General features: G+C 42.4%; 1 protein-coding gene across 2 annotated transcripts in view; it reads right to left on the bottom strand.

Annotated features, from left to right (window-relative positions):
• Positions 1 to 10,056: 10,056 nt before the first annotated feature.
• The window catches only part of BDH2 (3-hydroxybutyrate dehydrogenase 2), a 147,970-nt gene continuing 133,304 nt past the window's right edge, over positions 10,057 to 24,722 (bottom strand). For both annotated transcript variants that reach the window (XM_085641423.1, XM_085641424.1), the window contains exons 8-10: positions 22,241 to 22,299; positions 17,804 to 17,896; positions 10,057 to 10,444 (exon numbers count right to left, since the gene is read on the bottom strand). In XM_085641423.1, coding sequence (XP_085497549.1) covers positions 10,391 to 10,444; positions 17,804 to 17,896; positions 22,241 to 22,299 — 206 coding nt within the window. In that variant the 3' untranslated portion in view covers positions 10,057 to 10,390. The remainder of the gene's footprint in view (positions 10,445 to 17,803; positions 17,897 to 22,240; positions 22,300 to 24,722) is intronic.

Genomic DNA, 24,722 nt, shown 5'->3' with positions numbered 1-24,722 from the left:
GTTGCAGGGTCTGTAATGCTATCCGCGGATGAGCACCGTCCCATAAAAGGAGGCGCAACTCACTGTTAATGAGAGTAAAAATAGTGACGGGTATTTTGTAATATGTGTTCTGCAGAACGTAAAGAAGCCGAGGGAGCATTACCATTTTATACATTGCGGCTCATCCCATAATAGTCAGAGGGAGCTCTCTCCAGTGTTTCCCATCTGCCTGAAAATTAAGCAACAATCGTCGTATATTGCGATCCAGGCGAAGCATAGGGTCGGTGGTGATGTAGAGACCTAGTTAAAGAAATCCCTCTGTGACCAGCTGCAAGCAGCTGGGATAAGTGTAAGACACTAGGTCTCCACTTAGTGGATAGAGGGTGGACTTAGTCCAATTAATCTTATAGCCAGCGTAGCTGCCATATTCCTCAAAGATGTGAAATAGAGGAGGGAGTGTTTCAGTGGGATGTGTGACATAGAGCAGAACATCGTCTGCGTACAGTGAAATGTGCTCTTCCTCCAGGGAATCCGAATGGGCGAGGAAGCCACCCAGGCCCGGTCGGGTACGAACCACACAATCTAGGGGCTCCAGTATGATGGCGAACAGTAAAGGGGATAGAGGGCATCCCTGTCTGGTGCCCCTTTGTAACGGCCAACTATCCGAGAGAGTGCCATTGCCCCGGACACGTGCCTCGGGCATATTATATAACAACGCCAGCCATTCTAGAAAAACCGGGCCGAAGACCATTGTTTCCAGAGTTCGCCACATAAAGGGCCAGTGAATCGTGTCAAACGCTTTCTCCGCATCAAGCGAGAGAAGCAAATGGGGACTATCGGGGCCACGTACTGTGTCCATCGAGTTGGCTAGACGGCGCAAATTGAAATGTGTAGCACTCTTAGGCATAAAGTCAGACTGGTCCGTGTGCACCAGCGGAAGAATCACATTCAGCAGCCGCTTAGCATGAATCATGGCCAGGATCTTTGTTTCAAGATTAAGAAGGGATATGGGGCGATACGACCCACAGTCTTCTGAGGGTTTCCCTTCGTTGTGGATAACCACCACCGTGGCCAGACGAAGATCTGGTGGGAGACACCCCTGTTCCTTCGATTCCAGGAACATCTTAAGGAGATGGGGGGCCAACAGTGCACTATTCATTTTGAAAAATTCACCCGGCAGACGATTAGGGCCCGGAGTTTTACCTGCCTTCTGTCGGCCTATAGCCTCGGTAACCTCCGCCAATGTCAGGTCCCCTTCCAGACTGTCTCGGGAGACGGGTGGGCAGATCAACACCCTGGAGATATTGGCGTATCTGAGAATCTCCTGTCTGCGTGTGGACCTAGTAAAGAGTCTTGTAATAACGCTAAAAAGCTCCCGCAATACTTTCTGGAGTGGTATGGACAATCTCTTGTTCTTTTATAGACATTACCCATCGTGACTCAAGTTCCTTCCGCCCCAGCCACGCTAACAGTTTCCCCACCCTATCTCCGATTTCGTAAAGTCTATGCTGGGTTGCTAGTTGGTGCGCTTTTACCTCATCAGTCGCAAGCGCTAAATACTCTTGCCTAGTTATCTCAAGCCGACGCATATCCTGTTCCGTAATTGTGGCCGGATTGGCCCCCTCCAGATCCAGGAGTGTACGTTCTAACTCTTCAAGCTCCTGGGTCGCACGATTCTTTTTGTGGGCCAGTATATTTTGCGCCCTGTCACGCAGCACCGCCTTATAGACCTCCCACAAGGTGACCACCGATGAGACAGAACCTTCCTTTTCAGCGAAATATAGCTGGGAGTCGACACGGAGCTCCTTAGCCACTGTCACATTCCGCAGTTCCCAGGCATAGAGCCTCCATTGTTGTATTCGATGACCGCCTCCACCACCTACTTTCATGAGTAGGGGAGAATGGTCTATTTGTCCCTATTTTTAGCTTCTTATACAACTACCTATAATTTAAATACCTATCTCTATCTGTTTCTATAGATCTGTATCTCTAGTTATCTTTGCCTAAATCTTTCTACATGTTTCAGCGTCTGTATCTATATCTAGCGTTCTGTCTATCCCTATAAATCAATCTGTCCATCTTTATCTATTAATTAACATATTTACATATACATATATACACATGCATGGATGACTTCATTGCACAAAATGAAGTGGCATAAACCCCATATTTCACACAGCCCCCCAATCAACTCTCCAGAGCATTACCACTGTCAGGGCCACTAAAATTATGAATCACGGTTATCTAACATATGAAGCAAAAAAGTCAAAATATGTTGCACATTTTTGGTAGTATTATTTTCAACTTTGTGTGCTACAAACAATGTGTATGAAATATTAAGATCATGTGGCATTATGAAGCAAGTTATGTGGCAAACCTAAAATTATATGGTGAACGATGTAGTCACAAAATGACAGAAATCCACTGGCCCTTTCCATTGTTGTATTATCGCTTTATTCATAAACTGTGAACCTAAACAGGTTAGTCCTAATCTGTGCCTGCTGATGAATGCATTTTGAATAAAACACGTTTTTATCCTCTCAATACTCCACACCTGTGGTGACAGCAATCTACATCTATTATTATGACTAGGGAAAAATGATAGTGGGAATGTGGCTGGTTTGAAATAATCTCTTTTCAGCCTCATCCAATGCATGCACTGCAGTCTGTATTCAGTGTCAAGGGCTTAAATATTTTGATTAGGTATCTGGACACCTAGACTACCACTTGCCTGTGGCCTCCAGTTCCTTCTTGTTCCAGACTGATCTGGTGACACCGCTGCGGCCTGGGTTTTCCTGCCTGGGTTTTCCCACTCACCAGTCTTCTCGCCAACAGAAGCCCCGCCCAACCCAGGACCTCCTTAATGCAGGCCGCAGCACTACTGTGCAGCGGAAACGTGTAGGCACTCCAAAGGCAAGCTGGTCTGCGCCTCTGCACCTCTGCCACACCCCAAGCCACGACTCCTGGCCCTCCCACTCCCGAAGATACACAATCGCCGACAGTGCACAAAACACTTCCACCGTGCTGACACACACTCCACGGTAGGACCTTTCATCTGCACCCACTACCACTTCAACTGCCACAGCTCACACACCAACCCACTGACCCGCCCCACCCTGAACACAACACAGACACCACTTCAACAAAAACACCAACTTCCATGCGTTCTTCTCAACATACGCTCACCATGCAAGCATTCCACCGAATTATGGGACCTCATCAACACCCTGCACCCGACACCATCTTCCTCACCGAGACCTGGCTCAACACCACTTCTGCCCCAGGCATTGCCACAGCTATCCTCAATGGATTTAAAATCACTTATCAAGCCCGCACAAACTGCCATCCACAAAGAGACCATACAGTGCGCCACTACCATCGACAACACACCACTCCCATGGAACATCTCACTTCAAGCTCCAAACAGATGACAAGACAACCATCAGAGGCACCCTCGCATACTGACCCCCAGGCCCACGCTCCAGCTTCTGCAACATAATCGCAGACTTCATAGCGCTCCTAGCCTTAGACTCAAAGGACTACATTTTCTTCGGCGACCTACATCTCCACAACGACGAACCCAATGACAATAACACCGCACACCTCCTCAACAGTATGAGCAGCCTCAGATTGACACAGATTGTCTATTACCCTACACTCATCACAGGACGCACACTGGGCCCCATGTTCACCTCCAGTAATCACATAAAATACGACCATGTTACAGAACTCACATGGACCGATCACTCCATCATCTACTTCAGCATCTCCAGCCCCCGCACCCCGCCCCACCACTACCAAGACGACCAGCGCTCCCTAGGAAGATGGAACAACATCTCAGGCCATCAACACCTCCAACCCCACAACTGCCACCAACCTCGAACAGGGAATAAAGAACTTCAGCACCTAGATCACCAATTGCGCCAACAGCATTGTCCCCATCAAGAGCAACATGCAGAGAAAATCCTCCAAAAATGCCAGCTGGTACACTCAAGAACAGGGAAACAAGACAGCAAACAGCTGGAGAGGAGATGGCACCCCAGCAAAGACAACCTTCAAGACCTCCCTCAACCTAGACGCACGCATCAAAACTGGCGCCAACACCTTCACGCGAGCCATGTGACAACTTTGCTGACTTCTTCCATGACAAGATAGCAACCATATACAGAAACCTTGAACCCCCAACCCACACCTATGAACTTCCTCAACATATACGCCACCACCACAACTAACGTGAACCACAGACTGACCACCTGGAACCTCCTCTTCACCCATGACACCCCCTCCATCATGAAAGCCATCCACTTGGTTGCTCCCACAGAACCATGCCTGCACCACATCTTCAACCTCGGAAACCACATTATCGGCTAGGAATTCACTACCCTGCTCAACACCTCTATCACCACCACCACCACCACATTTCCCAATGCCTGGAAGCACTCAAAAGTCAAACCACTACTCAAAAAACCCTCAACTGACCCCAGAAAACTCAAAAACAACCAGCCAATCTCCCTGCTTTCATTCCCTATGAAGGTGCTGGAAAAGATAATCAACAAGCAACTCATAATAAACCTGAAGCAGAACCAGCTACTCGATGCCTCCCAATCTGGCTTCTGTAGCAATCACCCCACCGAAACCACCCTGATTGCAGTCAACGACGACATCCAAACCCTCCTCGACTAAGAAGAACCAGCAGCTCTGATCCACCTAAACTTCTTGGCACCTTTCGACACTGTATACCACCACACGCTGATCGAAAGATTCCACTACATCGGCTTCCAAGGGGGCACACTCAGATGGATCACCTCCTTCCTCACTGGATGAACCCAGAGGACCCACCTCAGCAACAGCAGCAACACATGGAACGACTGGATGAAGAACTGCCTACAGCTGAACACAGACAAGATGGAAGTACTGCTCTTCAACAACAGCAGCAACACATGGAACGACTCCTGGTGGCCATCAGACCTAGGACCCACACCCACTCCCACCGACCACACCAGAAACCTCGGAATCATCATTGACAACAAGCTCACCATGAAATCACAGATTAACGCTGTGATCCTCTGCCTGCTTTCTCACTCTGAACATGCTATGTAGGATCTTCAAGTGCTTCAAGAAATGTATGCAAAGGTGCTCAAAACGATTGCACATTGAGACAGTCCTCAGACCCAGACTCTGTAACTGAACTCGCGGCCGAAGTGTTTGATTAAACAACTGTTACTATTTGGCCAAACACTTTGTCTTTGTTTTTTCAAGGTAAATTCATATTGTAGCAAGTCTATAACATGATTCCCAAATGTGACCTCCAATAGAAGCTCTCCCTCACCTAGTGCACAGGTGTGATCCAGCTAATATCACAGAATTTATGGTGCTACACTTGAATGGCTCTACACACCACATAATAGGTTCTGAACACTTTTTTTGTACGCGCAGTTATATATAGCACAAAATCGACCCGAAGGTATTGGAGTGCTTTACATGCGCACCAGTTACATTACACAAGGACAGGAACATTTTTTGTAGGCACCGTGAGAGAAAGTGCTTTGCCTACTATCACAGGATGTTGAGACAATGCCAAAACTCGAACCTGGTTCCCCAGCTCCAAAGTTGGCAACTCTGGCCACTGCCCCACTTACCAGAGTAAGTCACTGTGAGATGAACTTGGTTAATCAACTTGGTGAAACTAACCATTGCTACCAGTTTATGTGGTGATAAAATAGATGTGGGCAAGCCACTGAAAGTTCAAGCCAGATGCCTGCTCTCACTCAGTTCCTGTTCCTCATGGACCCTTAAGCTAAAAATGCAACTACCTTTAATGTGGCTTCTGCCTGCCACCCACGCCTCAAGCCTAGGCGTCACGAATGAAAGTCAAAGCATTAACCTCTGTTGTAAAACAGGGAAGAGAAATAAACAGCTACTTAAGAATCAACCACAGTGGTAAAACAGACAGATGAGAGAAAGAGATTCCCATCTAGTGGCTAACTTGCACAATGTGAAACTATAAAACATTGGATTAATCTCAGCTTCCCTGTAAGATCAAATTGTGTGATCGTAGGAAAATATTTTATTTTACGGTGCCACCTTTTTCTTCAGTGTCAGATATGAGAATAAATACCTTCAAATATGTGAGTTTAGGGTATGTACTTGCAAAAACGTATTATGTTTGATTAAAAAAGGCTATAATGGTGTGTCTTATATAATAAATTAGGACACATGACAAGTGACTTGCCTCTTACTTTTCATTAAAGGCACTGTGATCTGGGAGGGTGGAAGCAATTTTTTGAAGTTGAAGTTTAAAAGCTACCATTTTTAAAAATGCCTCCCAATGCAGTGATATAATCTGAAATATTTAGATAAATGCGTCACGTCTGCTTTCTGGAAATATTAAGGGTGTACGTCTAAGCATTAACCTTTGATGTAAAAGAGAAGAGAAAGACATTTCTATCTAGTTGCTAATTTAAGTAGTTACACAACCTGAAACTACAAAACATGAACAGAAAAGTGAACCGGACATTGTGGTTGGTGCCTGCAGGTTGCAGGGAAGTGGAACCTGCACTTCAAGGGAGATACTGACAGCTTGGTGAAGTGCTGGACGCCCTCCGAGGCTTTTGGAGGATGCATAGTTGCTGAACGAGCCGGGTTGTTGCAAATTGTCCGGACAGGAGCAGGCAGGGTTTTGTGCCAATGTCCGTCAGTAGTCCGCAGTTCTCACTTCTTCAGGTCGCCTTGGCCCTTCCTCTTCTTTTGTTAGGGAAATCTGAATTCCTGGTGTCACAGGGCCACCTAAATACTGAATTTAGGGCCAATAATGGAAGTGAATGGTAGCAGCCAATAGGCTACTTACCCTTGGGGTCCCTACACGCCCTATATGAGTTGGCATACCTTGCCCCAGAGTTCCTAATTCCACCAAAAACAAGATGGAGGAATTCTTCTTTCTTGGGGCACATTAGGCAGCCCACCTTAGGGGTGTGACTGGTCTGGTAGTGCACCACGCCTCCTTGCATAGCCAATTTTTCACCTGTCATGGTGCCAGTTGGGCATAAGGGCTGGGGTGGCATCTCCCAGGTCTCGGGGAAGAAGGGGTTGCATATCAAAGGCGGCACAGGCTTTAAAGTCTCTGGCCTTGGTATGCAGATTCACTAGCCATCCTGCTGGAGGCAGTGTAAACACCTACTGCCAGAATAGGCATTGTTTCTGTCCTCTGAGAGCGCAGGCTCTAACCTCCAGAGGGTCAGAGACGTGTCTGTGGTGGCAGGCTGGAAGATACCAGTCAGCCAGCACACTAAGAGGCTGGTAGGTTTTCAAGAGGCACCTCTAAGGTGCCCTCTGGGTGCAGACCCTAATAAAGCCACTACTGGCATCAGTAAGGATTTATTAAAACAAGGTGTTTGATATCAAATACCATAGGTTTCAGTGAAGCCATCATGTAGTTGGGTAACACTTAATTACCAGTGCCCAGTCCATATACTAAAGATGGATTCCCTGTTCACTTGCACTACCTAGCAATTGAACTAGACAACATAGGGGCATATGTGCTCATGCCGATATATCCTCACGTGTAATATAATGCACCCTTCCATAGGGCTATAAGGCCTGAAGTAGGGGTGACTAACATATATTGCATGCAGTGTCTGTGAGTATGGCTCACAGTGTGTGCCATGTCGTATTTTCACGTGTCTGCACCATTTTACACAGGCTGCAATGGCAGTTTGCATGGGTTTGCTGGTGGGTCCCTTAGAGTGGTGCAATACATGCTGCAGCCCTCAGGGACCCTCTTCAGTACCCATTCCCTAGGTACCAGGGGGACCATTTACTAGGAACTTACAGAGGTGCTAAAGGTCTTGCCAATTGGGGAACAATTGAACAGTTACCTTGTTTTAGGGAAAGAGCACTGCGGACCTGGTTAACAGGAACCCAGTGCACTTCAGTCAAAAGTTCCTCAAATACCAGGCAGAAAGTGGGGCTGACCATGTCAAAAAGGGGCACTTTCCTACAGTTCCATAATAATTTCAATACCATCCAGGTGTAACTGTAATTATCCAAATTCTAGATTTCAGGTGTCAAATCACTAGGTGGAAGGCTTGGATTTAGAAAGTCGTATCAACACCCTCAGAGGCAAGTGTGAAGGGAAAGCAAATTTCTGAACAGCGGGGAAATCTAATGAACTTCAAAGTATTGGAGAAATAGGCAAGTACTAATTCAAGAATCTTGGAGTATTAAAGGACGCAGAAATGTTCAAAGTATTGCTCTGATCAAAAAGACGCCACTAGGAAAAAGTTTGGCAAGTAAATAGCGCTTTACAGCTTTAAATCGGCTCAGGGAACATGTTCAGAGTTCCCTGGCTGCACAACAGGGTATTCAGACTTGAAGTCTGTAATGTGAAAGGTCTTGTTGTATGACCTACCGTAGAATCAGGGAGCACATGCCCTTTTAAATAAATATGCATTGTGTCCTGTGGAGACGCTTTATATGTTTTCTCCATCCTTGACGCACTGGTATTTTTTTGCTAAATTTTTAGTTTTCAGCTGTAGTTTTTTTTTTAACAGTCTTCAACATTTTAATAAAAGAGAATTGTTAGTCTAGTTCTCTTTTTACCCTACTCCGAATCATCCTGCTGTGTGGCTCACGAGTGATGTATTGCGCTTTTAAGAGTTTTTTTCCCGGGGTAATTCCTCAATTTTAGAATGATCGTCTGTGTCTCCTTCATCAATATGTAAAGAATGCAAAGTCGCTTTGTGTTTCTTATATGTAGTGTCTGTCCTTTGCTTTGTTTCATTGGTGATTCAGGAGTAATAGTATCAGACTGGATGCAGCAGATCCAAAAGCTGTTGAGCTGTGATCCTGGATTAGCCTGGATGGGACATGTTCTTCTACCACTCCTATTTCAGAGCCTTCCTCAAGCTTTTCAATTGACTTTTGCAGTGAGCCGATAAACCCCTTTGTGCCACCGTGGCATAATATGCTCAGCATCTCTCCCTTCTTTGGAGATTAGTCTTTTGCACCGAAATGCCAGGCACTCTGCACATTTAGGATTCATGCTTGATTCCCCCAATAAAGCTAAATCACAGACCTTATTGCCTGATCAATCCAGAGAGCTTGGGATTGGAAGAGGGAGAGAACTGCAAAAGGATATTTCAAATGTTCCATGCCCTGGTCATTCTCAGGAGTGTCCTCTCTTGCTCACCAGCACTGGTGCCCACACGCCGAGTTTTCATCTCGGTGCTTAGTTTCCACATGAATCACAGTAAATTAGCTCACAGCAAATTAGCTCACAGCCTAATGGTGGAAAAAAATGTACGGTGTGGTGTGTGTCCCGAGACAGTGTGGGATTACGAAATGTGGCCACGAGTCATTCTAGGCCTGTTAGATAACGAAAGAAGATTTCATAGGAAAACAAGTTGCATTTCCAAACCCAGCACGAAATACTAGCGTACAACATGTGATCTACACTGACCTACCGTAAGCGGGTTGTTCGACTAGCTCCCACGGCCTGTGTGACTTGTGGTAAGTCCCTCTGCAGCCTGAAGAGAAACAGAGGAAGTAGTGCGTAAAGCCACTGGAAGTACCGCTCCATTGCAGTCTGAGCCACTTTGGGGAATATGCTGTGGCTGTCACATGAAGCAGGTGGTTGAGGAGTTAGAGGAGGGATTCATGAGTGGACGAGGTGTAGGAAAGACCCGACACATTTTGCATGCTGGATAGCCTTGCCCAAGTTTACCCCTACTCAAAAGCACGGTGACACTAAATACTTCAAAACAAATTGTCTTTCAGAAAGTATGTAGGTACTGACAAAGGGGACCTGAGACCTGAACCAGGTGTGCACACACTATGTTCTATAGGGCCCAGATCGTGGGTGTCTGGGGTGCCCTTCCGCTTCAATTGAAGATCTTCTGTTTTGAATGATTAAGTGTTCAAAATCTTTATATTTAACACCTTTCAGTATATAGCTTTAATATTGTCGAGGCATATACAAACAACACAAACTTAAGAACATAAAGATTAATGGGAGTGGGTACGAGTGAAAGCATTTAATCTACTGTGTGACAAACGTGTGAAAAAGTAAAAGGACACATATTTAAAGTGAAATTCATTAATTTTATTTTTCTATGATTTGAATGGACATTTACATACAATATGCCTATCCATAAAAAAGTCAGGAAGAAAAAAATGTCAAGAAGAAGAAACTTCAGAAAATAGAAATATGCTGACGATCTAAAAAAAATGGTGAACATTTTCTTTTTTCTAATGTGACGATTTTTTACAAAGATTAGCTTTCTCTACTAGTCATTCACCAATGGCACAGTTAGTCGAATGATTGAAAGCATGTCATTTTCCAGGCGTCCTTCTAACCCGTCCATGATTCATCTCGTGGTTCTGCATGTCGGTGCACCGTCACAGGACTGTGAGGTCACAGGCTCCAACCCCCGTCGATGATGTGCTCGTTGCCAGTCACGTAGGCAGACTATAAAGGCGAACAAACAACACCAGCAGCATTAGATTGAAAACAGAAACACAACACTGTGATGTGCAAATATTCCAAACCATAGTTCATATGCACCATGAGGGCCACAGAAGAGCGTAATTGTTACTGTTATATTATACAATTATCCCTAATATTATCAGTGCTTTTGATAAAGTTTGCTTGGTGGGGGTCTGTGGCCTCCTGCACGGATGTTCCATCAAGTGTCTTGTGATGCTCCTATGGCCATGAGATAAGAGACCCTGTAATCCTTCAGCAATGGAACTGAACAGGTAATGCATAGTAGCTGAGTTTTCCAGGTCCATGCATGATGTGCTGCTCCAGTCAAGGTTTTTTCTTTGAATTCTGGGATTTGTAGTCATTTTTGTAATGGAATAAACAATACTACAAGTCGCAGAATTCAAAGGAAATAAAATTGGACCGGAGCAGCACATCACACATGGATCTATGAAACCTGGCAGGACTGGCAATGGATCCCTCAGTCAGATATTCCTTCTTAAATACATACATATAAAAAAGTAGTTCTTGTCCAGAGTGGTCTGTCAGAGCCCATTATGGCCCAGCTGCTTTGCCTTGAGAGAATTCAGCATAGAGACAGACTAGGTTTTTGGAGCCTACTCCCTTTCAAAATGCACCTTTGTTGTGGATAGGGGATGGCAGGAAGTATAAAAGGGGTTGTAAATGTCCCTGCTTTGCTGCACTACCTGGAATGGCATCTATACACTGAACTCTTGATAAACCCTCCCCAGACCAAATAAAGTATATGTGGGTTCTCGCCTCCAATCTAATTCACGACAATGCCCAATTGGTTAATTGAAGATCAAACTGGACCAAAAAAGTCCCAGCAGATAGGAGAAGGAAAAGAGAAAAAACAAAGACAGAGGAAAAAAAAAAGAACACACAGCAGTCTACTGTTTTCACAAGAGGCAGCCTATTAAACAGAGAAGCATTACTTTGATCTGTAAACCAATGCCTGTGATCCAGCGTCAGCTGAGGCAAAATGGGTGCAATTTAGCTTATAGCTTCAAGGGCGATCTAAAAACAGGCTGGTACTCGTGCAGCAGATGGTTAGCATTGATGTGATCTTGGCGTTGATCATAGACTGCTTTTTCAGTGATCTTGCTGATAAATGGCAGGTGAAAGATAGACCAGTAGTTGGAGAGGTCATCATGTTCTATTGTAGGTTTCTTTAGCAGTGGGAGGATATGGTAGTCTTGAGAGCACTTGGGAAGATGCCTTGAAGGAGGGAGGCATGGACTATGGTAAGTAGGGGTAAGAGAGCATGCCCAGACAGAGCTATGATAAGGCTTCATCTTCATAGGAAGTGGCTTTGAGGAACTGGAGTATGTCACCCAGATATGGGAGAGATACAGCTCCGAAGGCTCACCATTTCAAGATTCTACAAGAAGGGGTGGGTGTTAGAGATGAAGCAGGCTTGGTTTTGTTGATGTGCTGGTGGATCTTCTGTATTTTTTCACTGAAGAAGAGGTTCATGGCACTGCGCTTTTCTGTGGAGTGAGGAATATGTGAGTCTGGCAGGGGTTGCTGCAGTGCTTCATTGTCTTGAACAGTGTCCAGCTTCTGTTGGTGGCTTCATTGATGGTAATGGTGAAGTACTTTCCTTTTTGTTGATGTGGTAAGTTATCTGTGTATTGTGCAGAGGGTTTATGCTGAAAGGAGATGTACTAACAATTTTGAATGTGGCCAGGATCACAAAGGAGTGATGTGTGTCTAAAACACAAGGATTGCACTGTGGTTAGTGCTCATGAGAAATGGTGAGTTTACGGGCTAATAGACGATAGAAGGAGCTTTGTTTAGAGCAGCTTGAGCAGTTAGATTTTGTGTCAATGTGAGCATCACAGTTACTATGAATGAACAATCCTGTGTGGATAGTGTTGGTAACAGATGGTGTCCTTGGGTCACAATACTACTGCACGCCAAATGGGTAACTACGTTTTTCCTGTTGGTACTTGGCTTTCTCAAGGTAGTGAGGGCAAGCTATACAAATCTATTCCCATTGTTGGGACTGGATACACATTTAACACAGACTTAACACTCAATATCCAAAACATCAATATACAGCTTTTGCTTTATCTTATAAAAGAACAAATGACTATTTAATGGTAAATAGCTGTACAGATCTGTCAAGTTAGTCTGTATGCAAAATGCCAAAAGGTGCTAACACTTTCTCAGGGTGCAGCAGATTCACAAATATCATCATAGTTCCTACTCAATTGGGACTAGATCTACTGGAACATTGGCCCTAGGGCCACTGTTATCCTATGGAGTCACACTGCATTCAACTTGTAGAGCTTTGTACATACTTGAGTCCCTACTCTTTTCTAAAGACGTCTCTTGCAAGAGATGTGGGTTTGTGTAAGGGACAGAGAGGATTGGGATTTAGAGCCAAACCTGGTACCAGGTCAAATTCTGGTACTACAGTAGGTAACCCAAGGGGCTAGGTGCCAATAGCCAATAAAAAACAGAAGTGCCCATAAATCCAACACCCTCTTATGATGTGGCAATCAAGTCACAGGGAAGTGTCAGTGGCGCCAGATTAGGACATAACCTAATGTCGCTGAAGTTTTGCAACCAGTTAAGAACCCAACTGGTTGAATGTTCATTCAATGGGACATATGTGGTAGAGGGCAAGTCCCCATCATGGAGTCCTGAATGTATCTACACAGATTTAAGTCTTTGAATCTACCAGAGTTAGTGAAATATTTCTGCACCCTGTGTGCCCACTGCATTTGGTGGTTTCACCAGTTCCAACTGAAACTGCCCATTAGAGCTGGGACGTGACTTTAAAAGTTAATACCACTGGAACTGTACAAGAAAGAAAGATAGTTAAAATAGTTCTGTAACCAGAAAGACTTTATCCAACCAGGAGAACTGCTCCACATGTAAGTAGTGTGAAGGTAGACTACTGCCTATTGGTCCTTCTGCGCCCTGGAATCACGGATATAGCCATGGTGTACAGTAGGTCATCAACAGTAATCTCATTGGATGAGAACAGATGATGCTGTTTGAAGAGCCAGATAATACTGGTCTAACTCTCTTACCTTATCCTGCCTAGCTGGGCAGCGACTATCTTCTGGCTCTTGAGTAATGTCCGGGTTTCAAAATATCATTCATGCAGACTCGCCAGTCAGCACAACTTTGTGTATATCTTCCTGGGATCAGGTCAACTTCTACCATTAGGCTCAGTCCAGCTCCTTGGACAGATAAGCTTTCAATCACCTTAAAACCCACCACAGCAAGGCTTCCAAAACTAGCCTCAGTCTGAAGGGCAAGAAGCAATCCAACACAGGGTCTACTCCTGGTCAGATATCTTTATCATACACTGGTGGCCGCATGCAGGCTATTAAGTACTTGTCTAAGGGTCATGCTCATATCCTTTCTGGGTTGCCAAGCCATGAAGCCACAGCCCAACTAAGAAGACTGCTTTATTACAGCTTTTGCTGGCTTGGAAGGCAAGGGCCACAGGTCACTCCAGGTTCGACTGGCCTAAAGGGCTTTCTGATTACACTGAAGACACCACCCCATGCCTCTTTCCATTGTCTTTGGAACCAGCAACATCACTGGATGAAGGGAAAGTGGGGGGGGGCAGGAAGGCTTCATTCAGGGGTCTTAAAGATGATATCCAGGCCCTATACAACTCCTTAATCTAGTTCCCCAATTTGCTTAGTTTGACTTTGTTGTAACTAGAGTGTGGCAACTTAAACCCTGCAGCACAAACCTACAGCAATTTGTACCGAGGACCAAAGACTGACTGCTGCTGCTTTCCCTTTGTTGAAGACGGTTGTTTACTCATGGAGAAAGAATGTTCTCTGCTCCAGTAGAAGTTGCTATTAAAAAATAACAGCTAAGTAAAAGGGTAAACTAGAAAGAGGGTAAGCAAGAGGGAAATAGAGATAGAAAACGAGAGAGAGAATGACTCTGACATAGAAAGCCAGATGTAGTGGAAGTCTGAGCAACAAAAAAATTGAGAGACGTAAGGATATAGCGTTTGAGAGAGGCAGAGCCAACAAGATTAGTTTGAGGAGTTGCTCTTTACAAGCCCATTCATGCATTCACTTCAAGAGCGAGAGAGATATAAAAAGCAAAGTCTCCAACTGTCTGTGACACATAGTTCCTAGTCTTGATAATATTTGACTTATGAGACACAGAGCCATATGTGAGACAGCGCAAAGTAGCAGAACATTGAATTCTAAAAGCAACAAGCATTTGCAATGCAAATTGGTCTCGCATTTGTGAGAGTTAGAGGTATTGGCGTTGTAAATGAGAATATCTTTTACCCATGTGCTTTGGATTGGAGCGAATGTATGTGGTGTGGAGTGGATTTATGTGCCTTGGAATTGTTAGTTGTGGAATGGTGTGTGGTGGAATTATGTGAAGTGGATTTGTGTAGTGGAACTTTGTGGCATGGTGTGTAATGGATATATGTGGCTAGTAATTATGTGGTATTGAGTGTACTGTAAGTGGAGTGGGATTGTGTGTCACAGTGTAATTATGGGGAATGAGATTTTGTGTGGTGGAGTGGTATTTTGTGGAGTGTAATTAGGCAGTGTGCTGTTGAATTATGTGGCATGATGCGGAATTCTTTGGTGTGGATTGGATGTATGTGGTGTGTTGTGTATTTGTTTTGTTGATTTGAAAAACGTGGTGTGGAATGGAAATGTGCAGAATTGAATTGTGTGGCGTGGGAGTGTGTGGCACTGAATAAGTAATGCTGATTGCAATGCAATAGGTCTGGCATTTGTGAGATTTTGAGCTATTGGCATTGTAAATGACATTGCCTTTAATTTATGCGTTTAAAAAACATGCAATAAGAAAAGGCATTGTCATTTGCAAAACCAATAGGTTAAAGTTTTGAAAATCCAAGACCTATTGCATTGCAAATGCTTTTTTTTAAGGTGGCAGGTCTGATACAGTGTTATATATGGGGTATGTTGTAACTGACGAAAACACTTTATTAGCATAATAACACAATGTCCGATAATTTCCTAGATGATAGATGCTTGAACAAAATTTGAAAATACATCCTGCCAATTACATCAGAGCGAGCCTGGACAGCTACCGAGATATGCCTGACCACTGCCCGGGCATGCATTGTACCACGTGCAGCGGAACAGCTAATCACAAGAACATAATTGCCACATGATATCCTGTTCCAGGTGCAGACGTCTGAGATACCAGTCATTCTGTGTAGTGATGCACTGAGCTAAAATAGGGTGTGCTATATGAAGGAATATATGAGTGCTCTTTATTCCCTGCAGGTACACGCCGACGTTGCAGAAATTACATTTTAGTAATATTTATTGTCTATAGTTATGCACTGAGACAGGGCGATGCTGTGCAGTGATACTGTAACCTAGGAGAGACGCCACCTAGGATGTTACACAGAAGTACAATGGAATAGTGCAATGCGTCCGGAGAGTTATTACATGCTGTTAGAACAGGATTATTTTATGTATTTCGCACAATGACACTTGTCTTGGATGTTCTTTACTGCAGGCTTAAAGGCAGAATGAAATGGGTGCTGTTATTCATTCCACACAATCACGAAGAATAAAATATATAGCCGGAGACTGTTCTGTTTTCCAGGCAGCGAGTTACAAGAAATTATTTTTATGCCATGCTGAGATACAGAATGGCAGATGTGAACGCAGTGTTCTTTATTTCATGCAATGATACCGGAATATATTGCCTGGGCACGTTGTATTCTGTGCAGTGATACATTGCAAGAAGAGAACAGAAATGTACGGGAGCATACGTGATTGCTCGGCTCCTGATCAGGGAGCACGCATGTTGTGAAGGTCTAACCACATAATGATGAGCAGTTTACACTTAACGCGGTGTACGATCTGGCATTTATTGAACATCGCATGGGTAGAATATATTGGAGGGTTGCAGCAGACACTGCCCTTTGGTTTTGACAACTCGAATCAGATATTGTAAATGTTATATGAACTTTAAAATTACTTTTTTTAATTGCAATTGTATTTATTACCAGTTTTTTGATATTACATTTCTTCAATTGTCCTATTTTATTCAAGTGCCCAGTCGTTTCAAACCTGCAGAATGCTTTTATAAAACGTTTGCATAACAAGGTGTTTACAATAAGTAGTTACCACAAATGGGTTCATTTATATCAAGTAGTTCCACTGGTTATCTCACATGTGTCGTTTGTTCCGAAAATATGGGGCCCTGGAAGCGAAGAGTCAGTCCTAACCTCTTCGGACTGTTGCTGCTACGACGATGCAGGCACTAAGATGGAGGCAGCACATGTGCACCAACTTCCCGAGAATCATTCTGTGACGCCAGTCACAAAATGGTTACCACCCCTGCCTGCGAAATCCCTAATGCATCGTGTTTGGACGTTGTGAGGGCTGGCAGGGAGGGGCTCTGGAAGAGAGCTCTGAGGCTGTTTACATTTAAAGTGAAAGCGCTTTTACACATGCACTTAAAGGGAGAGCTCAGGGAAAGCGAGAGGGAGGAAGGGGTTAAGGGTGGGTTCATGGTGGGAGTGTGACTTGGTGAGTGAAACAAAGATAAACCCCTTTAAAGGGCTTGTCTTGAAGCGGGGAGGTGGCTTAACATATAAAGCTGCTGACTTTAGAGCTGGAGAGCAGGGTTCGAGCCTCAGCGTGGACAGTATCACTTAATGATTAATAAAATAAATAAACATCGACCTCGGAGGGGGGTGGGGAGAGACAAAAAAACACAACACACGTGGAGGGGCGAGACAGACAAAATTTTAAAAAAACACAGTCAAATGTAGCATCTGAAACCAACTGAAACTAACGGTGCAGAGAATCGAAGGGAGGAGGTGGCTCAAAATATAACGCTGTCAAGAGCCTCAGCGTGGGCTGTATTAATCATAAATAAATAGCGTTCTCAGATGGGGGTGGGGGAGAGACAAATAAAACAAGCATTGGCAATGCAATAGGGAGGGGGGCGCGAGAAGGCATCAGAGGGGGGGGGGGGGAGGCATGGGAAGAAAGTAGTCTGTGCAGTAAAGGGGCCAGTAGCCATGGAAGGACACAAATGAAGACATGTCCATCATAAGGAGGGACTAACAAGCCTATAACCAATCGGAAGGCAACATTTAAGACACAAGCCAATGAAAATGATGGGTGGAGAAAGGGCGGCGCTTCCACGAAGCTTCCACGCTACAGTGTATACTGCATGTCTCAACGAGACAGTGCAAGCGCTGCCTAGGTGAGATCTAAAAAAGGACAAATCTAGCAATTACACACAAATAGTACACAAAGTCCATCTACAGAAATCAATAGGGAGCACATACTTTCACGGGAAGCCAGAAGAAACTTTGCTCACCTCATCAGAAGCCAGATACACACAAAGGTGAGCCACTTCCTCTGCTGTTGCCATTCTTCCCGTTTTTTGTCTGGCAAGGAAGTCTTTCAGTGCCTAAAATATGAAAAGCAATTGCAGAAAGATAAAAGCACCCACTTTAATGCAGCAGGCCACAAACTGTTGTTGAACTCAGCAGCTAACAGCGTATGCAACTAGGTCTTTAGCACGGTACAGCTTTCTTCATTCTTTGAGAAATAGGTAGGCAGGCACAATACAGGCAAGTCGACATCCAATGTCTTGTCTGATCCAAGACTGACATCGGTATGATGATCAAAAGGACCAGAAAGAGGTCGGAAGTATAACATACTAGGGTTGTGAACCCACACACAATCAATCATAAATGTACTCGCTCACACTACTGGTTGATTGTGTGCATATTCACCTCCTTTTGAGAGGATCTTTGCCTTCCTCTTTAACAGCATTGCCACCTATTATCATTAAGACACACTGTATGGCATCTGTGTTAAGAGTTTTTCAGTCAAAAATAAGGTCTCAAGCTGAATTTCCTAGTATGGTCTGATTGAAGCTTTTCAATCTTCAAGTTCAAGTTATTTTATATATTTCATTTAGCCATCAAAAGGTATTCTGAACAAACAAACTCAATATTTTTCACTAGATCCTGAATATACATAAGTAGTCTGAAGGATGCTCACAAGCCAGTCCGAAGTGAACCTACACTGATAATTAGCAAGTTCTCTGGTACCTGGGTTCAATATAAATGTAGGTTGTGGAAAGACAAAAACTAGCGCAGAAGTCAGCAATTACACATGGATTTCATTAGCAAGCACTTCACTGGACTCTCACCCAGTGCTTAATTTGTGTAAAAAATTTAAATGAAAATAAGTGCCAGGGCCACTGCAGCTTGAACCACCCATTGGAACTGCCAGTGTCGCCAATGACAGAACCAACACAACTACTAACCATCATACCCTCCAAGTGTGACAATTCAGACTATTCTAGGACCCCAAATCTATAAAAATGGTATTGGCAGCAGGGATTAGCCTATTTAATGTGTATTGAACTAATGAACAACTGCTGTTTTAATCTCAAATTGAGACAAACAGTGCCACTATGTGACAGAATGTCTTAAGTACTGGTGTTGGCAATTAAGTGACGGTGCTATGCACCGGAAACCACAGCTCATGTAAGGCACTGCTGTCACCCCACCTTTAAAGAAGTTAGTTCGCCCATAAAAAAGATCAGTGAGGTGGGCAGGTGTGACAGAAGAAGACTTAGCTTAATTCAACAACACCATCATTGCGGTGACAACAATCCTAGCATTTAAACTGTTAAATTTGGTCAGTTAGACATAACCTTGTTTACCACAATTAATCAACAAACCCATCTTCAGGTAATGCTTTCAAGTACAAACAATCAGACCTGAATGAAGACATGCTTTGATCAGACATTGGCAAGAAATGCACCACTAGAAACTTTAATAACCTTAAACTCATTTTGACTCAAGATATTTTGGTAATTCAAAAAGTATATGGAAACATCAACATTTTCAAAAGTAAAGCTTTATAGGGTTTGTTTTAAGTTTAGAAAGTTTTAAAAAAAATCTGTTTATTGATGTTTAGAAAGTTCGTTCACCAGTTGTACTAGAGTACTTACATTTTAAAACTATATGGTATTAACCATTTCAACTTGATTATAGTTCTTGTGAGTAACTTTCAACTATTGTTTTTAACAAACACTTCTGAAAACACTTTTTAATGAATAAATTCCAACTTTTTGAAAATTCGTAGAAAATATAGGATTTTCCATCTATTTGATCAAAATGCTCAAATAACCCTCAGCAACTGTCTGAAAATTTTAAACCGTTTGAAAACATCCATGAGAACCAATTCAATGTATTTGTTTTTTTAAAAAAAGCACCTCTAACAGGCTTGCAGACATTTAACGGTACACAAAATATATTAAAACTGCTAAGAGAAAGAAACTGATCATGTCACTCTTGATGATCATGCCCTCTGAGTAAAAGATCTGGAAGAACTGAACTGACATAGAAAGAACTGGCAATGCCTAAGACGTTATCATAGCACTTGGAGGTGAACTCGTTAGAACGATGCCAGAGTAACAGGAATTCTGGAAGAGAAGAAGGGAATCATTCCAAATACATTCCACAGAAACTCTTCGATCAATCATTAGATTCTGCTCTCAGTCAACTCTGAAAGAGTGAAGGAGTGTTTTGTAATGTCCCTTAAGTTCCAATCATAATCGACAAAGGTAGGATGTGCTGTAAGGACAGCAGTAGGAAACCCACTCTGTAAATCAAATTAATAAGGATTCTCTACTACATGGTAACACTTTGCGTGTTGCCATGCGCCACCAAGGACATGAATCTTTTATTGCATATGCCAAAAAAAATCTTGTGATAGCAATACATTGGCTGGCCATTAAAGCCCCTGAAATAAATGCTTGGGGGGCAGGCCTCATGCAATGGGCAATTGCTCATGAAAAATAGTTAAAATGTACATGGAATGACAAGAAGGTGGTTGAGGATTTAGCCATCTGGAGAGAAATGCTTAGTGATATACCGGAACCGTTAGAGACTGGCTCTATTGGGGAACGTTCCGTAGGAAGTAAAGAACTGCGAATGGTTGATCTGTTTCTTGAGAAGTCTGTACATTGCATGAAGAACCTGCATGCATGTCGACAATGTGAAGTACTGTATTAGAGCATCTTGGTGTTTGATTATTTTCGAAATGTGATGAAGAGACATGAGACTGTACCTAGTTTGTTTCTGTAAAAAGATAACAAAGCCCCCAATAAAAAACTTTACAAAAATTATCCTTGTGAAAAATGGAAACACTTTCAGCGGAGACAAACCAGAGGTTGTTTTGATATATGTGGGAGATGCATTCCTTACAAACGTATTAAAATTCTTCATTAGGAAGGATGGGGGATTCTGGAAATGTCCACTAACAAGCTTTATTGTCCACTTTTGAAAGTTCTCAGGGCCAGACTGGTCACCAGTCAAGTGTTTGAATAGCAGGTTACATTGACAAGTTTGCTTAACTTTATTTCTTGATTCAAGCAGAGATTACCAAATATGCTGCCTATTCATATTTTTTTACAGGATCATTTTGGTAAAAGTAACTCTTCTGAATTAGCACATACTCCTGTCTCATCTAACAGGTGTGGAGCGATGAACTAAGAAAGTCTCTTCAGACAGCTTTGTAGTAGGTAAGATAGTTTGAGTGGGTGAAAATGGTAACTGAAGATGCAGCAGACCAAATCAGGCAGTAGGTGGAGATCAAGCGGGTGAGCAAGAATATAATAAAGAGAAGAAACAGTACATAACAGTACCTGTCTTCAGTATTCTAAAATCATGCATGAAAATCACTGCATTGTTTTATTATTCTATTCCATTCAGTGCCCAGAGACAACCTTGTAGATACAGCCAGGTTTCCTGTTGCACCACTTTTTCCAAAAAGATGTCAATGAAGATGGTAGGAAACTGAAGGATATTCACTGTGCCCTATTTCTTCGTCATCTCTCGTTGGTTCAGGTAAACAGCTCATGTAGTTTTGCGTGCATAACATTAGGGAAATTATAAGAAGATATTTCATCCGTTTGATGCCATTTTCCCTTAATTTTAACAATTTAATTGCAAGAAAGTTTCTCTTGGTATCGCCCTTTATAAATATGGAAAACTGGTGCACTCTTTCCATAGCAGATGTGCAAATAAGGGTGGGTAGCAAATGAGCTGCAAATGTTTGTAAATACCCACACAGAGAGTGTTATTCACCACATTAAAACTGCGTGTTCGGACCAATCTTCTGAAATCCCAGTGGGGCAATTTGCAAATTTTCCACAAACATTTATGACACCTCCACATGTGGAACAAAGGTGTCTGTGGCTTTATGAATTGTCAGATTTATTATGGTAGTGTAGAATATCACTTTTTCTTGACATAAAGCACACTTAGCACAAGTATACATCCATAAAATATTTTAACATTTACATACAGTGGAAAAATTAAAAGCTGAAAATACATGAATTATAAGCCATAAAAACATTTAAATTTCTCTTTGAGATGGCATAAGGTTTCATCATCCACGGAATATTGCAGACAAAGAAAATTATTACTTAACAATAAGCAATATTTTGAGGGTTTGAGAGCATGTATTACATTTTGAGATGTTGATAGTAACAATTCAGGATGCTGGGTCATCAAAATACTGAACACACTGGGAATTCTTTTAGAGAGTAGACTTCAAATGACATAAATCCTTAGTGACAGACATATGTACTATAATTCTTTCTCTTCAACAAATTATAATAAAAGCATATAACGAAAAGAAGTTAGCATGCATCTACAAACATATTTGGGCCAAACTGTCTCTTTTGGTGGAAACCAAATGATTAATAAGAATGAAACATTATGCTTACCTGGTCTGGATCGGGCCTGGCTTGGATCCTTTCCCGTAGTGATGGAGTATCAACAGTTCCTAAGCAAAGTTTAAAAAAAGTGCACTTTATTGCAGAGCTGACCGAGTATTACACTGATATGCTCATGACAAAGAAGTCGTTTTGGCCAATTTTGTGTGACCGAGTGTTTTATTCTAGGACCTATTTATTGTACAATGGAAATTTCAGTGAGTGCAAATCCAACCACCACAGGCAAAGCCAATAGGTCTGGCCTTGGGCAAGCTAGTACAATGGTTAATTTATGATTTTTTTCTATTGCAAACCTAAAAAGAAAAAGAGAATGTGTGGCCACCTGCACTCAGCCACCTTATGCTTGCAACCTAAATTTTACATTTAAACAGCATTCACTGATGTTGCCATTTTACTAGTGAATGTTTCACATGTGATATATATTAAACAGGCCTTTTAGTTGCACCACACCTTTCTTCATTATGTCTGGCCTTTGAGACAGTGTTATCTGTCTCACTAGACTGTTTAAAAAATCATATATAAAATCTATACATAGAGATGGTTTTGGTCAATGGGCTTCATTCACTGGTCTGTTAAATTGTCATACACATTTTGCTTCTGCCTACCAGTGCATACAGCATAGTGTAGTGGGTCATCCCTCTTTACCTAGTTGGCTCCATTCACTCTGAGTGACTGCTCAAACCATTATGCACACAGTTCACCTACAACAACAAAACATTATTTTTTCTTCAGTTCCAAAGCTGGTTCAAAGTGTGCATTTTTATTTTTCATATAAACTTCAAATATTGACTATTTATTTGCAAGCACTAATATATTAAAATGTTACATTACAAAGTGTTTATGAAACAATATAACGTTGTGCCTGACCGCAGTTTGAATGCTTGGTTAGGTAGCGATGTATTCTTGTCTCCTTCACAAACAATAATAATAAAATACCTGTTGTAGCTAAAAGGCCTGTCACTAACTGAACAGTCGCATCGTTAAAATATTTTAAATGTACATTTTATTTTGAAAACATCAGGAGGCCATTTTTATGTGATGGTATATTTCTTTTTCTTTTTGCAATCAAAGCAGACAACAAAAAACATTGACTCAGCTTGCGAAGGCCAGACATACTGGCTTGGACAACACTTCTTATAATTTGTGAAGGCGACAATAATAAATTGTCATTGAACCAAGCACTCAAAGCGAAGGCTGCTACCATGTCACAAACACTTTTATAGAGATAGAAAAGAAATCACCATTTGAGTACCCCAAATGCAGGCAAAATACATTTATGATATTTACAATTAATATGAAACATAAATAAAATAGTAAATAAACTGCAGTTGAAAAGTAACTAACTATTTTTAGGCAGATGTGACCAATGTGCACATTCTTTGCGCAGTTACTCAAACTGAAGTGAAGGGGCCAGTGGGTAAAGTGGGACATATAGACCCACACTGTATATTCCAGTGGGTGGAAGCGATAAAAGACCAATGGATGAAGTCCGATGACCAAAACCCCTTTATGTATGATCTTTTTGAATAGTCTGGTGAAAAAGATAAAGCTTTCTCAAAGGCCAGACCTAATAATATATCTACAGAGAAAATATTAAATGGCTGGGAATTGCAAAGGTCTTTATTTAGAACATTCAGGGTCCCTGCTCTTCTGTAACATTTTGCAATGGTAAATGCCTTGTAAGTCTATACATGCCACAGCATGACACACAGTGAATCTCAAAATTACAATACCTAAGTTTAGCCCATTCTGATGCTTAAACAAGTTACCAAAATCAATTTGGTGGATATACTCTTGCATGTGACAGTTACCAATGTTGACTACTACCAGGAAAACAGCTCATACTCTCATTCCTTAGATTATTTATGCACTTAAGCCCCAACTAGGTGCACAAAATGAGCCATGTACAGGCACAAATGGTACTTCTTGATTCATAGAATTAGGATATACACAAAAGAAAAATAATCCCAAACATTACCTGCATACATTATTTTTGTCCTCCTTTAAAAAACGTCTTAGTCCTTCTTCCTCCGTTTGTGCTCTGCATTTGTCTTTCCATAGTGTGTGCCTTCTACCCTAGCTCTCATCTCTGACCTTCTGCATCCTGTGCCATCTTTCTTCACTGCTATGTGTCGCATCTTCCCTACCCTCAGCCTCTGTCCTTCTCATATATGTGTTTCTCCTTGACAGGGTTGAACTTTCCTCCAGGCTCATTGTTTGTCATGTATAATACTAAAATCTACCTGCTACTCTTTTTTTACAACTCATGAAGGTGTACATCACAGCCTCTCTACAACAAGAAACTGCCATTCTACAGCGGAATTCAACCTCAAATGCACCAGTTCTGCAACAGACTATTTTATATACACAAACCTAACTCTGCTATTATATTTTAAATACAGAGATTATTTGTAGGGAAATTATTATGACATTCTAGGAAGCAATGTTATTGTTACATTTGATTCAACTGCTA

The sequence above is a fragment of the Triturus cristatus genome, chromosome 2_2, assembly GCF_964204655.1.
Source record: "Triturus cristatus chromosome 2_2, aTriCri1.1, whole genome shotgun sequence".
In the NCBI taxonomy this organism is placed as follows: domain Eukaryota; kingdom Metazoa; phylum Chordata; class Amphibia; order Caudata; family Salamandridae; genus Triturus; species Triturus cristatus.
This window is presented reverse-complemented; position numbering and strand designations above follow the sequence as displayed.